Below are 16,844 nucleotides of genomic sequence, written 5' to 3' on the forward strand. Positions count from 1 at the left end.
GGTTTGGTATCTCCTGCCCCTTCCTCACAGCAAAAAAAAAAAAAAAAAAAGGGGTGGAAAAAAATTAGCAGTTTTTGGCTGGGAGCCAGCCTGTCTGTCTCCTTTTCTCTCTTCTGGCTGTGCTGCCTCTTTATATGGATGACAGGCCTTGGACGTTGCTTGGCTCGCCAGCACTGTGTTTAACATGGTGTCCTGGATGAATAAATGCTAAAACAGTGTTTGTTGCCAATTATAAGTGTTCCAGAATATCCTGTTGCCCTCTAAGCTGGTTTGTTTTTTTTTGTTTGGTTTTTTTTTTTGAGTAGATTTGGGGAGCAGGAGCACCAAGTACTTTAATCTGCATTTTGAGGTGAAATGCTCGTGCCCACGCCTGTGTTCCCTTGGTGTTCTAATGTCTCCTTATTTAAACCACACATGAATTGCAGGAGATGAAACCAGACAAAGGGTGAAGTTTACAGACGATCGTGTTTGCAAGAGCCACCTCCTGGATTGCTGTCCCCATGATATCCTGGCTGGAACAGTAAGTATGGCCTCTGTCATAAGGAATTCTGGTGGGGAGGATGTTGGTACATCTCGTCTGGGCAGAGTGGGTGACTTCTAGGAGAGAGCAGTCACAATCCTAATTCCAGCTTTTGTGAACTGTGTATGGAAACTGCTGAAGTCAGGAGCTCTTAAGATACACTTGAAATGCTTTTCCCCTCACAATCCCATGTGAAGTTGTAAAATTCTTTCTCTTTTAGCAGTTTGAGGTGGTCAAATCCTAAAACTTGTCCTGTAGTGGTTCCCAGACTGTAGGTCGGCTGCTGCCCTGGATGCTCTAGTTCACTGTTGCATCTTCAGCTTAGCAGGTGTTTTCTTAGCAGCTGCAATAGTCCTTGGAGGTTGTCAGTCACCTCTCTCCAACCATGTTGATGTTTCCTGATGGAACAGCAGCTATTCCATCATTCCTGGTGGGGTGGCCATGGCAGGTCACAGCTCCAGCCGAACGTGGGTTGTTTGAGCTGGTTGTTTTTTGTGTCTCTCTGCCCCACTGGTCTCACACAGTTCTCTGCTCCTTCACTGCTCCCTGTGGGAACAGGGCTGGCCAGTGTTCAAAGGTTTGGCTCACGTGCTCCCTCTGAGAGCACAAGGTGATGTGGGCTTTTAACAGTGAGGTGAGTGTTCAGTTTGGGCTCCCAGATGAAAGCTGGGACTTGGGAAAGAAAACACTGCACGTCTTGTCCCCGTTGCTGTGTTACAGAATTCCAAGACAGAGGTGAATGGGGGTGTTTGAAATCCACCCTCACCCTCAGTGTTTGCATGAAATGCTGTGGTGTTCCCAGTGCCCATCCACTTACCCAGGTTGTTTAAAGATGCTGTGGTTATTTATAGTCCTTCCTGCTGCTGTTTTGGGAGCTGGCTGGACACTGTGGATCTCCAGCAAAGGGCGGGCTGGCACTGCTGCCCTGCTTGTGTCACTGCTGTAACAGGACTGTGGCAGCACTGCTAGAAAGAGCTAAAGCTGCCACTGCTCTGACTGCTCAAACTTCAGCTTCTCAGTGGCTGCCTCTGAATAAGATTGGAAGAGCTGAATACCAACCTCTGTGTATTGATTTTTTATTCATTTGAACCTCAGATAATGTTTTTCAGTGATTGCTCCATCAGCCTCCATGTCACTTCCATTTCAGAATTTTAAACCTCCATCCTTCGTGTAGGTCACTGTGGTCAGGGTGTATTTTTTGACACGAGATTCTACAGCAGTTTTTTGGGGCCCAGAGGGTGCTTCGAAGGGGCAGGCTGCCTTCTGCCTCTTCTGGCAGGTTTCCAGGAAGAGGGTAAATGGTGAATTGAAGGGGTTGAACTACGTGATGTGTGTGGCTGTGGGAGCTGGTGCCAAAGTCTGAGGTGTTCGGGTGGATTATGAGTTTCCCAGGGCAGGGAAGCACCTTGAGGAATCTGTTTCTCTTGCTTCTGGTGTTACTTGTCTTGATGGAGTTGTCCTTTCCCTCTTGCTGTGGAGTTTGTGCTCAGCAATTGCAAGAACAGGATGGAATAAAACTGCTCCTGCACAAGTGATCTTGTGGATCACTCAGGTGATCTTGTGGTGGCCTTGAAGTGGCTGTGGAGCTCTGCACCGCTCTCAGCCGGTTCCTGGGGGCAAGAAAAAGTATTGGTGGCCCAGATCTGTGTTGAAAGCACATGTGATGTCCAGAACAGGAACAACATTTCAGCTGTCAGCACTAGCAGCATGGAATGAAACTGAGCTGGAACGTGCAGGCTCTCCTTGTGATCCTGGGCAGCTCCATTGGCACCTTGTGGTGCTCTGCTCAGCTGGGTGGGGTAACACCCATCTCTAGGTGTATTGCTGCAGAAATCAGGGCCTTGGATCTCTTGGAAACTTCCAACAGATGCTCCAAGCCTTCTGGTGCTGGCTGTGTTGCATCCTCCCCCTGAAGGCATTGTTCCTGCTGCATCCTTTGTGTGTGCAGACATTCCTTGGTGGGAGGCTGATTGGAGGCGAGCAGGAAGCTGATCTCTTGGGTAGCTGTGCTCACTGAAATGAGTCCCATTTACTGACCTTCAGATGCAGAGTTAAGAGGAGTCCAGGCTGTCAGTAAAGCTCTGGAATATTCCTGAGAGCTGCAGGAGGCCTGTTGATGTTGCTTTGTTCAGGTGCACCAGCGTCCCTGGTCATAAGAGCTGTCATTATAAGTTGGATTGTTCCTGTGATTATTCTCTTTTTGGCTCCAGAAATTTGTTTAAACCCGTCACTAAATAAGCTACAGAGGTTCTCTAAACCCGTGGGCTTACTAAACTAACTTCTCCCAAAATTTTCCTCCTTACATACAGAGACCAAGGAAAACCAGTGTAACTTATTTACAGCTGGTAATCCTCCTGAATTTCAGCTTCACTAAGAACTGGACAGATGAGTCTGAAAGCTGCCCAGGTTGAACATAGCTTGGAGGTTACATTCAGGGAATTAATTGTGTCCCTGACAGGGGAATATGAGTGAGCTGAAATCTGTAGGTTTTAGAATTGTTTGGGGGGGGCGTCTGTGGTTTCCTTTTTCACTTGGGTGAAACTCTGCAGCTCTGATCACTATTAAAGAGCCTTCTTTGTGGAAATTTCACTCTGTGGTGAGGTAGCAGTTCAGCAGAGAACATAAGAGATACCTCAGAATGTGGATTGCTCAGGAGATGTGAGCAGGACTAACCAGTGACATCTAAATGTCTTCAGTCTGTGGGTATGGGGGGTTAAATCTTCACTCAGGCTCTGCTGGTCACCTGTGTTACAAACCAGCCAGTGTTGACTGGAGCACGTTGTGATGTCTGTGGAAAGGCTGAGTGGTGACAGCCCTCCCTGGGATGAGAGGATGCTTTGAGGCAGAAGGGCTGCTGGTCTCACCTCATGTGAGCAATACCTGTGAAAATCTCCTTGCCTTAGAACATCCCAAACGACTTGGAGGAAGACTGGAGGTTTGTAAGCTGGTGAGACCTGAATGTGCTCCCCTTTTAACAAACAGGTGCACATTGTCAGCTCGTCTGAAGTTTTGGATTGGAGACCCTTCTGTGAAATGGGGTTAAGTGGCTCAGCTTGCAAGAAAAGTTCAGATAAGGATATTTGTGATCTGTGGCAATCACAACTAATATCATTAATTTCTCCCCGTTTTGGAAAGTGATGTCAGTCGAATGACCAGGAGAATAAAAGATATGTCACATCATAGAAAGAGTTATTTTTGTGGTAAAATAACAGTAGCTCTCCAGCATTCTTTGAAGAGGCTTGCCTGAAGATGAACATGATCAAACTCTGAAAGTACCAGCATGGGGATTTTTTTGTAGGCATTGAATTTCCACCATTTGAGCTCAGCAGGACTATTCTGGATGCAGTGTCTGTTTCTGTAGCCTGTGGCCTCCTTATTCTGGTAAATCTGAGCAAAATGAGGAAGGCTAAATAGTGGCAAGTCATCCAGAATTGATTTATTTTTGTCTAAAAGAGAAAAGCTAATAAGAGATAACTGCTGCAAACCTGAGTCTTACCTGGTGGAGTTTGCTTTCTTTGCTAAACACTGCTGTTCAAGTGCATTGTTTCACATAAGTGTCCCCATAAGCTTTAGTTTGTGATATTCCACAGGGATTCTGTGTTATTCCACTTTAGCTCTTTCCTGCAGTTCAGTGAGTTGACACTTGTGTGCAGGTTTGGGCTCCTTGGAACTGGTGGTGACTGGGAGAGAAGAGGATGGAGGGCTGGGGTGTTCCTTGACACATACCCTGCCATTCTTACTGTGGCTCACAGTTAGGGCTTTTGTTATTTTGGCTTTCAGAATGTCATATTCTTTCTCTACCATAAGAGAAATGTTCTTTGTTACAAATTGATAATGTTGAAATGCCATTTCTGTTTCGAGAGCATAATCGACTTGGGTTCATGTGGCTGTTAACTACTGGGTTGGGGAAAAATAAATTTAAATAGCATTGACTGCAGTGGGAGGGAAGGGCAGCATGCAGGTCAGAGCTTTCTGGGAAGGGAGATGCTCTTAAATCTCTCATTAAATGGGCTTATTTGTAGGACTTAGCTTTGCTGGGCAGGCTTTAAAATGCCAGGCTGCAGCTGGGTGTGGGAAGGGGCTGGCTGTAGAATTAAGAGTCTGTTGTTGCTGAGCGTGGGGTTGTGCATTTCCTCTGGCTGTAACCCCTATTCCTTTAAGTCCATTTGTTGTTGATAGGAAGCATTGTTTCTGTCCTACCATTTTGTATCTTTCAATATGTTATTAGGGCTTGTCCTTTCACAGATGTGCATTTCCAGGTGAGCTTTAAACAGGGTGCAGGTATGCTTTGCTTTGCTGTGGCTCCATGAGAGGAGGCATTTGCAGTTGGTGCCGTGTTGAAGGAGACCCAGCTCCCTCACAGCAGTTTCTAAGGCTGTGCTATGACCTAAAGCAGGAGTAGGGCTGGTCTTATAACATTTGGGGTGTGTTAATGTTGTTCCAGGAACACCTAGAAAAGGGGTTCTGGCAAGCATGTGTTTCTTCTGGCTAGTTGTATTACTGATAGGTTAGAAGGAAGCTTTTCCTAAAAAGACTTTATTTTGATGTGATGCAGTTGGCAAGAGCTAAGGATCTGCTGCTTATTGCTATAACAGAGGGTTTTTACATGAGTCTTCCTTTTTCTCTCCCACAGCGAATGGACCTGGGAGAATGTACAAAGATCCATGACTTGGCACTGCGAGCAGATTATGAGATTGCAAGTAAAGAGAGAGACCTCTTTTTTGAGCTGGATGTGAGTATGGAGAAGTTTTAGTTACTTTTGTGGGAAATGCTTCTTGAAGTTACTGAGCTGAGCAGTAGAACTCGGTGACCATTTCAGCTCATCATGGTGTTTGATGTGTGACCAGTGCAGGATGTGCAGCCCCTTCCTGACTATGGCTTGATTGCTGACTTGAAACTGTACAAGTAATTATGGCACTTGCCATCATCCCCCATTAGCTCAACTAGCTGGGAGGCTCCTCTGGCATTCCTTGCATCCCACACCTGCTGCTCTGTACCAGGTCGTTGTAACCTGGTACCCTGTCCCAGAAGGGGATTTAACGTTAAAACCCTTCTGCTCAGTGGTTTTACTTTTGTTAGATTTAGCTTTCTGTGATGGAACAGATCAAGGGGAAGAACAATTCTGTCTTCCTTTTTCATGTTATTCCAGTGCTTTTGTCTGTGGACTTGTTGCTCCTGCTCTGGAAATTCAAGTGCAAAGCAGTGTTGATGTGAGCATCCTGTGATGTGTCAGAGTCAAGGAACTGGGTCAGGTTCCAGGCACAGGTCAAATGTTACTTGTTCTGCAAAGTGTCATTTGTTGTTCTTTTTCTCCAAAGCATCTGTTCTTGAGATGTTTCTGCATTACAGAAGGACTGCACCAGATGGCTGTTGGCTGTCAAAGGTATATCTGGCATGGAGAACATCTTTATTCCTAATTCTTTGTCTGATCATGCAGGCCATGGATCACCTGGAATCCTTCATTGCAGAGTGTGATAGGAGAACAGAACTGGCCAAGAAACGCCTGGCTGAGACACAGGAAGAGATCAGTGCTGAAGTGTCTGCAAAGGTATTGGCCTCTCATTAAACATTGGTTCTGAAAGTCTGTGTGGGAGCTGTGGTGCTCTGTTGTCTCTGACACCACTGATAATTGATGGTTTAGAATAGCAAATCCATCCCATGGTTGTTATCTCTTTACTTAGCAAATGCTCATGGAGTTTCCTCTTTGGGAACTTGCTTCACTGGGCCAATACAGGACATTTCTGAAGCTGCTTTTGGGGACTCTGTACTGTCCTGTAAGCCAGAAATGTGCTGCTGTTTGCAGCAGAACTGATGATGTCCTCTCCATGCCCAGTTTCTCTCTTTGCCAGGTGTTGGTGACTGTTGTGATTGGCCCACCAATCCCTTTTGTTGGGCCTCTTGACTTTTGGAGATTTAGGGCCATCTTGCAGCAACTGATTTAGTTAAACAGTATTTTTTAAAGAGAAGGGAAAAGTTTTCCCGGAAGCTTTATCACATTTTTGTCTTACTAAAAACTAACTATTCTCTTTAGGCAGAGAAAGTACACGAGCTGAATGAAGACATTGGAAAACTCCTAGCTAAAGCTGAACAGCTGGGAGCTGAAGGAAATGTTGATGAGTCTCAGAAGATCCTGATGGAAGTGGAGAAAGTCCGGGCAAAAAAGAAAGAGGCAGAGGTATGGCATTGGTTCTGTGGGTTGGAACAGGGGCCTGGGCTGAGTATGTGTCACAGCTGGGCACTTCCTACCTCTGCCCCTGTGTTGCCAGCACCTCCTTTCCCAGTTTCAGCCATGTGCCAGCAAGCAGTTGGCAGTGGATAAAAAGCTTTTTAGAAACTTTTCTCTAGTGCAGAGAGCTGACTGGGGCGGGGAGGGCTTTGTCCTCTGGAATATTTGGTCACTGTTCCTTTGCAGGGACAGGCTGTCGGGCTTAGCTGTGCCCACAGAGCGTTTGTGTGGCACCTCCTTTGTGTGGGGGTGGGTTTTCATTCTTGAAAGCCATTCTTTGCAGGGGTTTCCCTGGAGGGTTGTGACAATGCAAGGCTTCCCTGACACTTGTGTGGGTTTTCTTGCCTCCCTTTAGGAGGAATACCGAAATTCAATGCCTGCATCCAGTTTCCAGCAGCAGAAGCTGCGTGTGTGTGAAGTCTGTTCAGCATATCTGGGTCTCCATGACAACGACCGGCGTCTTGCTGACCACTTTGGAGGCAAATTACACTTGGGTTTCATTCAGATTCGTGAGAAACTGGATCAGCTGAGGGTAATCCTCTCTGTTTTAAACCTTCTCTTTGTAGTTTCGAAGACATTGAACGCTTCTAATAAATTAATACAGAATTCTTGGCAGAGTGCTTGTGAAAGCTCAGAATCTTCCAATTGCAGAATCCCTGAAACTTCAAATGGAGCCTTTTTTAGCCTCGTCTTGGGTTCTGTTCTGTATTTTCTGGGTAACTAAATATCTACTCTCTGAATCAGTCAAACCAGACCGTGGCTGTCATTTATTCCTTAGAGCATTGGTACAGTCACCTGTATTTTTGTTGTTGATATGGCTGAAATTTGTCAGTCTGAGGCCTCTTAATGAGATGTTGGAACTGCAGTTTCACATAGTGTGTGAGCTGAAGTTTCACGTCAGCATAAAAGGTCTTGAGTAGCTAAAGCCATTAGGAGTTTTCTGAAGAGGTTTGTAATGGGTTGTGGCATGGGCCTTGCTTGCAAACAGAGACCTTTAGCCTGCTCTAGTAAGAGCTGTGATTCCTGTGCCTCCCTCAGTATATTGAGGTCAGTGCCTTGACTGAGGAAAATGAAAACCTTGATAGAGATCTTGAGTAGCCCATAAAGTGCAGTGAAATGGTTCTTTGTCTTGCTCTGGGAAGGGTCTCCCTGCAGATCTCTGACCTGTGACTGTATGGCTGAAATATGATGTGGACTGGTTTGTTTTTTTTTCTAGAAAACTGTGGCAGAAAAGCAAGAGAAGAGAAACCAGGATCGTTTGAGACGGAGGGAGGAGAGAGAACGAGAGGAGAGGATGGGCAGACGGTAAGTGGGACCTGACAGCTGGCTTGTGAAGTTGGGTTTTAAATAGTCTGATTTTTCGTACCTTAGCATTGCAGGAACACAGCATCTGCTGCTGGAGTAGCTGTTGGATGAGCTCTGGATACTGTGTGAGCACCTTGGGATTCAGTTAAAGATGGAAACACATGCACAAAGCCCCACCACAGAGTGATTGTATGTGTATTGCCTCAACTTCCATTGTGTGTCTGAAAGATGGGAGCTCCCTGCAGTCTTCAGGCTTATATTGGGCTAGTCCCTGTCCTTGGGAATCTGAATATGGATAAAATACCCTCATCCAATGCATCTGAGTGGGAAAGTTCAAGATGAGTGAGGACTAAGTCTGCTCAAAAGGGTCATGCAGAAATTCCCTGAACAGCCCTCCTCACTTCTAGTCTCATAGGTGACAACAGTGTGGAGCTGGTATCCATGAGCTAAATGGGGGGCTGCCTGTCTTGCTCCAAAACTTTTCTACAGTAACAGTGAGGTGCTTTTGGCACAGCTTTGGTATCCAAGAGATCCCAAGGTGTGACTGCTTCTGGTGGTTGTGGCCCTGTGTGTCACCTTCTGCTCAGATGTCTGTAATTCCTGAGCAGTGGGAGTGGCTGGAACGTTGGTATTCTCAGGACAAGCTTTTCTGCTTCCTGCCAGCTGAACTGGAAAAACAATTTCTTCTGTACTTGAAGTGAAGAGGCACCTTGTGTGTAAACAGCTCAGTTAAACAGCCTGTGTGGGGAGGGTGGTTATTTGCAGGGCTCAGGCAGAGGAAGTGGCAGGGTGGGAATGCTGTTCTCGTTGTTACAACATCTCCTCAGTTACCACATGTGTTTCTCTTCTTGTACTTCTTGCATCAAAAAAACCCCAACCTTCCTGCTTGTGGGGAGCTCCTTTTGACCTTTGGTGTCAGCTGAAGAGAGAGTTTATCTGAGGCAGATGAGGTTTATAACTGAGTTGTGCTCTAAGATGGTGCTGGCTTCTGGCTCTAATTAGTGGAAGTGCTGACAAATAAACACTGGAATGAAGCGGCTTGGTGATTTTGATGGAATGTGAAAGATGTAAACCCCAAATTGTTATGTATTATACATATTATTATATCACTTAGGGTGTTTTATATGGGTTTTCTCTCTGTGGGTTGCCTGGTGGGATATGAAGTGCCAGTTTGTGCTGCAGCATTCTGCTGAACAGCACCTTCTGGAGAGCCTCCCAACTTCCTGGTATCCATGCAAGACTGTCAGTAATCCAGTTAAATTTGGGAGCTGCAGAATCTGGAACTAGCTGATGAGTGCAGGAGTTCATCAAAAGGGACTGCTGTGGCTGCTGCAGTGGTCAGAGAGGTGGAAGTGAAATGGGAAGTGTCTTCCCATGCAGCTGTTTCATGACAGGCTCTTTCAGACCCACAGCAGGACTGTACCTGATCTGGACTCAGTTTGTCTCCGTGGTGCCTCTTCTTCCTGGAGGTCATTTCTGTGTGGAAATTGCTCAAGAGAGTTGCCTTCAGGAAGAATCCTCTGGATCTCTTAGTTGATCCGCATCTCCCCAAAAACGCTGCCTTTCTTCCTCCTGTGGTGTGTCTGGGGTTTTGTTTTTGTGGTTTTTAAAAAATCCCCAAACCCTCAGTTCTTGAACGTTAAGGAGCCTTTTGTGTTCATAGGTAGTTCATGTGTGGATGCACCTGATGAGGGGATTTGAAGATGGCTTTTGAATGTTTATTTATGGCTTTAAATATGAAGGGCTTAAGAACTGCATTGAGTTGACCTAAAGTCTGAGTTCTGGCTGCTTCCGTGTGTGACACTGCTTAGAGACCATGGCTGGCTCTGTGTGGAGGCACCTGTGTGCTCCCCTGCTCAGATACCATGAGAAAACTTGTTATGAAGGAGCCAGGAGTGCCATACAGAGGAGGTCAAATTAATTGCCTTTCCAAAATGAGAGCTTGACCCAAAGGAGGACAATAGTTTTCCCAGTGTCAGAACTGAGGTTGCATCCCAGATTTCCCAGCCCCTTACCCGCTGGGAGCTGTGCACACCATACTCACGGGGGCACTTCTCCATCAAAAACTGACTGGTGACTTCTACCACTTTTCAAACTGCCTCTTATCCAGAGCCTGATACTTTAAGGAACCAGAGGAAACATGTTTCCTGCAGAACTCTTCTTGTCATATCCTCACCTGCAGCATCCTCGCCGTGTTACTCAGTAAGAGAGAGTGTGACTTGACTTTGGGAGTCTTTGGTGACTGACAGGCACTGTGACATACTCTGGGAACCTGTGGGTTCCCTTGTGAAACTCTGCCTCTCTCAGCTGTTATTAATTTGTCGATAAACTGTCATTCCACATAGGAATGAGTGAACCAGGTTGTCACACTTAGTGGTAAATAAACACAAGTCGTTTGTTTGGTGTTGCTGGCGGCTGTTGGGTACCCAGTAATCTTGGAAGACTGGAATTCTGTGGAGAGGTGGCATGCTTGGAAGTGCAGCCCTCAGTGTTTGCCTCCAGGCTACACCAGCAAACAAGTCCAAATGCCAAATGGATTTCCTTTGTGTTAGGCTGCACAAAAGACAGATTATGAAACTCAGCACAAAGTCTGTGATACAGAGACCAGAAAGAGGAAAAAATAAAGAAAATAGACATGCTCAGCCTCTTGCTCCTCTGGACAGCAGTCTTCTTTTGTCTCCTGGTGATTCAGGCTAGTAAGAAAAGAGCTGTTTTGTTGGATACTTCCTGAAATCTGAAGTGTGACTCTAGGGAATGATTATCAGGAATTTTTCGTGCATGTTCCTGCTCGGATCATAGGCAGGGGAGGGCAGCCAGGCTTTTCAGGGGACGTGGAAGGGCTTTGTGAGGATGTGCGCACTGGTGGTTCGGAATAAAGTGATCAGGATGAAAAGAACATTAAGAACTTGGAGTAATTGCAACCACCAAAACAATTCATCTGCCTGCCAGGCACCTCCAGGAGGTCCTGCTGCTCCGTCAGGTTTTGTTATAGGTGTGTGGTTATTGCCTTGCTCTCCTGGTTTATCAGCTTTTCCTTCACCTGGTCCTGTGTGTTGCCTCAGTGCATGGCTCGTTTGCAGACTCCCAAGTTCAGCCCCACCTTGTTTACAGTCCTACCTGAATTCCCCTCTAAATTTGGGGTTTCTTTTGCTTTCTACCATGACTGACCAACCCCATTTCATTGTGCATGTTGATTTGCTTAGTCGTGTCTTACCCAGGTGTGGTTTTAAATGATGTTATTAAAACAGATACTTCTCTATTGCTTCTTAAATTTTTGTGTGTAGCTTTCAGCCACATCTGCTACAGTGCCAGGGGTGTGACTGCAACACCCCTGTAAGTCTGTGCAGTGGGGAGCAGGTACAAGAGTGAGTCTCTTAAGTCACTGAACAGGGAGATCAGCCACTTCTTAATTAAAGCAAAACCAGACTGTTCAGACAGCACGTGACAGTTTGGTATGAGCTGGCTCTGAGATGTGGCCACAGAGGAAGAGGGAGGGCGGGTCTTGCACGTGCTGTGGTATTTTAAGTGGTGCTGAGTAATGGTGCTGCAGAAGTTGAGAGAATTGTGACATTGTTTATGTCAAAAGCTGACAGCAGTAAGCTGGGAGTGCCACACGTGAGCTCTGAAGCCATGGAAATGTGAGAAAGAATAGTAAGGCCTGGATTATTCTTCTCAAGTGCTTTTTAAGTCAGGGATGAAGGATTGTCAAGTTTATATCTGTCACTTCTCAGCTCTTCCCTTTTGGCTGTGTCCCTTCTTTTTTTCTAGTTCAGGTTTCCCAGACAGGGATAAAATATTGATGCAGATTTCCCTCTAATATTTGTTAAACAAATACAGTGAGGTAGAAAGTGTTGTTTTCTCTTTACTAAAACCTTTTCAAATTACAACTGCCTCAAAAGAACCAAAACCAGAAATCTGTCAAGTGTCTTTCTGACTGGAGAGTGGCACTTCTTGAAAATCTAGAGTTGATCCAGCTGATGTTAGACTGCAGGGGGTAAAGGATATATAACAAACGTGCACAGTAAACCTAGAAAGGTTCATTGTGATGCTTTATCAGAGACTGAACTGGTTTCTAGACCTTTTCTGTTGTGACAGAAAGCTCTGCAAGCAGAAACTGGTGTTTCCACAGAGTTCTTCAGTTTTTGACAAATTCTCACTGCCCACAAAATTGAAGCTAATTAAATGTTTTAATGGCAAGCTTTTTTTAAACTGACACATCACTTGGGGTATTGCTGTATTCCTGTGAAGAGCTGCCAGCGTGGATGAGTTTTTCTATTGAAAACCCACTGGCTTTATCATAACTTCTCTCACTTAATTCTCCTCTTCCCTCTAGGTCTGGATCAAGGAATAGAGATCGTCGAAGGTGAGTGCCCAGTTCTACAGTTCTACCAAATGCCTGTTTGTGTTTATGTCTTAACTGCTGAGGTTTTTCCTGGGTCTCACAGATGGAGTTCACTCAGTGCCTCAGTCTCTTTGGTTTAATCCCTGAAAAAAATGGGAACTACAGCGTGGGCACCTCAGTGGTGCTGCTCAGCTTGGTGTCCCTCGTTGGGCTGTACAGCAGGGGCTGTGCAGCCTGGTCAGGATGGGGTCTGTGTGCTCCAGAGTGAGTCCAGGAATGTCCTTGGTGCCTCTTCCAAGGCATATACTGATATACTTCCATAGTTTTAATGTCTGAAATATCTGTTACATGTGTAATACCTCAGATGTGAAAATACTGATGCAAGATTAAATCCCCCACATCTCTGGAAGAGTGTGTCTGAATTGTGTGACAGCATTCTGTGTGATCATGGACCTGGAGATCTCCCTCTGGCATCCTTCTTGTTTTTAGAGCAGGTTGAAACAAATCTGCTTCTAAAGTGCAGGGCTTTCACAAGGGAGGCTTCTCTTAGGGTTATGGAAATTTAAAATAAATAAACAGGCTACTTACTTTGGCCTCTTTTCTGCTTTTACACTTTGAGTGAGGCAGGGTTGTAAGCTCTGCCCTTGGCATGTGCTTATGATAACGGTGGGAGCTTTTTAATATAAACTTCCCAGAAAACTGTATTATCCATTGGCACATTGTTGGTAGGTGCAGCAGGAGGGGTGTGGGTGCTGGCAGGGATGTGGCTGGGGAGGGGTGAGTGCTGATGCTCTGGGTATTGTAACTCGGGAATGTCGGAGGGGTGGGCTCAGGTGTGCAGATCCCAGGCACTGCCTGTGTCCTGAGCCAACCTGTGTCCCCTGCAGGTCACGGTCCCGGGAGAGGCGGCGAAGGCGCTCCCGGTCGGCGTCCCGGGAACGGCGGAAGTCCCGCTCTCGGTCCCGGGACCGGCACCGGCGCCACCGGAGCCGCTCCCGCAGCCACAGCCGAGGGCACCGCCGGGGCTCCAGAGACAGGAGCTCAAAACACAAGTATGTATTCCTGGCAGGAGTGCTTCTGGAGAGGGGAGCCCTTGGCTCACAGAGAGACTCCCCATCCCGTGGCTCTCAGTGGCAGCTGCAGGGGCCTGTGCCGGGGCCTGGGCCAGCTCCTGGGCCAGAGCAGGATTTCCCAGTGGCCTCACGTGAGGGCAGTAACTCTAAAGCAAGATCCCAGCTGAGAGGAGAGTCCAGCAGGTAGAATTGGTTCTCTGATTGCAGTGCTGAGCCTTGAGACACTCCTGGTTTTCTTGTATGAGAAGCAGCACCAAGGTCTGTCTGAGCTAACTGAGCCTCCCTGGGTCTGCAAAAGCCAAGTGACTGAGAGGCAGTTTTGAGTTACATTTCTGTTGTTACCTTCTGCTTCCCAGATTCCTCCTCTCAGTGCTGGCATGGGGAGGGAAGTGTATGATTTGGGGTCTCAGGCAAGTCTGTTAGAAGGCTGCTTGACAGAGAGAGAGAGGTAATTCTTTAGGAATCAGCACTAGAGGGAGGGAAAAAGGAATCCAGGAGGAGTATACAATTCTCCTATTGCTGAGGAGAAGCACTATAGTTCAAGGAAGGGCTTTAAGTCTCCTGTGAAACTCAGCAGAACAACCTCTGTGTTGGAGGAAGGATGAGACAAGGGTGTAGGAGTATTAGAAACACTGAATGGAATCACTGCATTTCCTTACAGCCCTTCTTAGCCCAGCAGCAAGTCTATCTCCAGGTGCTTGCTGAAGTTAGATCTGGCTGTTTTTAAATACTCCTGATTAATAGAGGAGTGCTTTAGCACTGTCTCACCTGATTAGGCCACTGGACTACAACTCCAGAAACAAACCTATTGTTGTGTGTCTTGTGTCACTTTAGCTGAGGGGCAAGAACAGCTTTTAAAGGTACCTGGTGAAGGGGAGGGAAATAATGATCTGAAAAATAAGCCTGTTAATAATTGAGGGGGGGTGTAAATACTGTTGATTCTCCAATGGCTGAGATACTAAAGTGCTTTTTTAAATCTGTCTTGAACATGAAAAATAAAGAAAAGAAGTTTGGACAATTAGGAAGTGAGGAAGATCCTGTAATAACTATTACTAAAGAGCAGGTAAGGGATTACTTTGGAACCCTTGGTCACATCCAAACCAGCCCATCGAAGTTGCAGGGGGATTGGCACTGACACACCTGCACAAAATTGATGAGATCTGGGGACAGGCCAGGATCAGTTTAAGAGAATAAAGCAAAAACAAGAGAACAAACAGGAAAATCCTGTTTCCTGAAAAGGGTTTAGTTTCTCTTTTCACTGTGAGAATTAACGGAACCAGCCCTCAGGTTCTGCTGGTCTGAGGTCTCACTTGCAGAAAGAAAGAGTGTCACAGGAACTGGAGGTCTCGGGGTAGGAGGATTGCAGGCAGCAGGTGCTCTTGTGGGAACAGGTAGAGAGTTAATCTCATCAGAGTGATGTGTTCTGGTTAAATGACAGAGTTTAATGACAATTAAATGGCTCATGTGACACCAAAGGGCTGTAAGGTTTTGATCTATCAATTGTGAAGTGTTTTCAAACCTTACAATCAACAAGAATGAAAGCTGGAACCTCTGAGGTACCTGCCAGGGGCTCTTCTTGTGTCTGTAAGGAAAAACCTGTGTACTGAGCCTTGGAGTAAAATGTGGGCACCTTTGCCAAGGGGTATGGGCTGTTAGAGCTCCCTCAGGATCAGCTCCCTTGGAATTCTGCTATTCCATAAGCTGGCATGAATCACACAAGACACAGCCTTTCAGACTGGACCCAATATGAAGCCTCCTGCTTAATTCTGTGTGGGCTGACACGGGGAAGAGCTGCTGAAAATGTGTAGCTGTCACTTGGGCAGGGCCATGAAAAGATGTACAATATAAATCTGTGTCATCCCGATTCTGAACTCGGGATGCTGCCAAGGCCAGTGTTTGTCAGGATGCAAAATGAAAAGCGCAGGGCTGAGGGAGCAAAGAATCCAGTTGGTATTTAAAGCAGGTGAACAGAAAGCTTAGGGCAAAATGAAAAACCACTCTGGAAGGCACGGGCAGAGCTGAATCAGAGACGAGGAAGAAATTGCAGGTGCTTTAACGTATCCCAGAAAACTAATAAGGGGCCCAGGGAAAACCTGAGAGAGCCCCTGGGGCCACAGCTTGAAGGGATCACTGTGAGGAAGGAGTGACAGAGGGTCCAGAGCCGGTGTTCCCTCATGGAAACCCCACAGAGCCCAGAGCTGCCACCTTGGGGACCTGTAGGCACATTCCTGTGCTGCCCCACAGCCCTGAGAGGGAAAGGTGGTGTCACTTTGTGAGTGACTGACAGTTTTGAGCTGTGAAGCTGATAGAGATGGTTTCATTTGTGCTTCAGATCTTCCAGAGATCGGTCTTCGAGAGAAAAGTCCCGAGACAGAGAGAGGAAAGACAAGAGCTCTTCTGAGAGGCGGCACGAGAGCACAAACGGCAAATCTCGTTCCAAGAGGTCAGAAGAGAGAGAAGCTGGAGAGATCTGAACTCAAAAACGATCTGTGTTGCACTGTAAATAGTCTGATAAACATTCTACACAAAAGCCTAAATTTTCCCATTTATATTTACTGAATACAACTCATCTTTTGTAGTTTGGGGTTTTTATTGTTTGGCAGATAGCTGTGAGTTTGTAGAGAACACAAGAGTTACGTACTGTTTAACAGGGTTTTGTTTTAGTAGGAATAAATAAACGTGGATGGATGGTTTTAAGCCCAGGCCAGTGTGGACACCCTGTGTTTGTCCTGACAGTGGTTGGGGCCGTGCTGTGCCTGGAGCCCTGAGCTGCCCTGACCTTTGTAATGCTTCAGCCCTTCCCAAAAGCCCTCCCTGACCCTCTGTGAGCACACCAGTAGTGCTGGTCCTCACTTTATTCTATTTTTCCTTTTGTTTATGTATGTCAAAATAAAATCCTGAATTTTTTTTTTAATCCCTTTTAGTGCTTAGCCACCTCATTTTTATGTCTCCAGCACCTGAGTTGCCTCAGTTGTCCAGCTGAGGTGAGACAGGTAAAATTTGGCCCTGATTTATTCTGAAAGCTGTGAGGGTGACCAGATCAGCACGTTTCTGAAATGGGCTCAGGTCTGATTTTAGTCCCTTTACAGATCAGACAGTGGGTGTGAGCAAAGCAGTGGGAGACCGAGGCTGGTTTCATCTGGCTGTTTACTGTGCACTCTGCAGCCAGAGCTTCCCCTGGGGGACTTTCTGACCTGCAGCCAAAAGCGTTGGTGTGTTCCCAAGGCCAGGGAGGCAGAAGGGGGCAGAGGTGCCTCGGCTGGAGGTGTCCCAGCGCCCGCTGATCTGTAACCGGGTCTGTGTCCCAGGAGGGCAGGAAGGAGCCCGGCTGTGCCAGCCCTTGGTCGCCACCCAGGGTCGGCGTTTTGTGGGAGTTGT

General features: G+C 46.6%; 1 protein-coding gene across 3 annotated transcripts in view; it reads left to right on the forward strand.

Annotated features, from left to right (window-relative positions):
- The window catches only part of LUC7L (LUC7 like), a 17,049-nt gene extending 1,005 nt beyond the window's left edge, over positions 1-16,044 (forward strand). The window contains exons 2-11 of one of the 3 annotated variants that reach the window (XM_017808898.1): positions 426-520; positions 5,154-5,252; positions 5,958-6,068; positions 6,552-6,695; positions 7,102-7,278; positions 7,963-8,051; positions 12,385-12,414; positions 13,281-13,445; positions 14,468-14,529; positions 15,799-16,044. In XM_017808898.1, the coding sequence (XP_017664387.1) occupies positions 426-520; positions 5,154-5,252; positions 5,958-6,068; positions 6,552-6,695; positions 7,102-7,278; positions 7,963-8,051; positions 12,385-12,414; positions 13,281-13,445; positions 14,468-14,495 (938 nt within the window). In that variant the 3' untranslated portion in view covers positions 14,496-14,529; positions 15,799-16,044. The remainder of the gene's footprint in view (positions 1-425; positions 521-5,153; positions 5,253-5,957; positions 6,069-6,551; positions 6,696-7,101; positions 7,279-7,962; positions 8,052-12,384; positions 12,415-13,280; positions 13,446-14,467; positions 14,530-15,798) is intronic. The other 2 variants (XM_017808897.1, XM_017808899.1) reach the window with 2 other exon arrangements.
- The last annotated feature ends 800 nt before the right edge of the window (positions 16,045-16,844 follow it).

This window comes from Lepidothrix coronata, unplaced genomic scaffold, assembly GCF_001604755.1.
Source record: "Lepidothrix coronata isolate B3197 unplaced genomic scaffold, Lepidothrix_coronata-1.0 Scaffold24, whole genome shotgun sequence".
In the NCBI taxonomy this organism is placed as follows: Eukaryota; Metazoa; Chordata; class Aves; order Passeriformes; family Pipridae; genus Lepidothrix; species Lepidothrix coronata.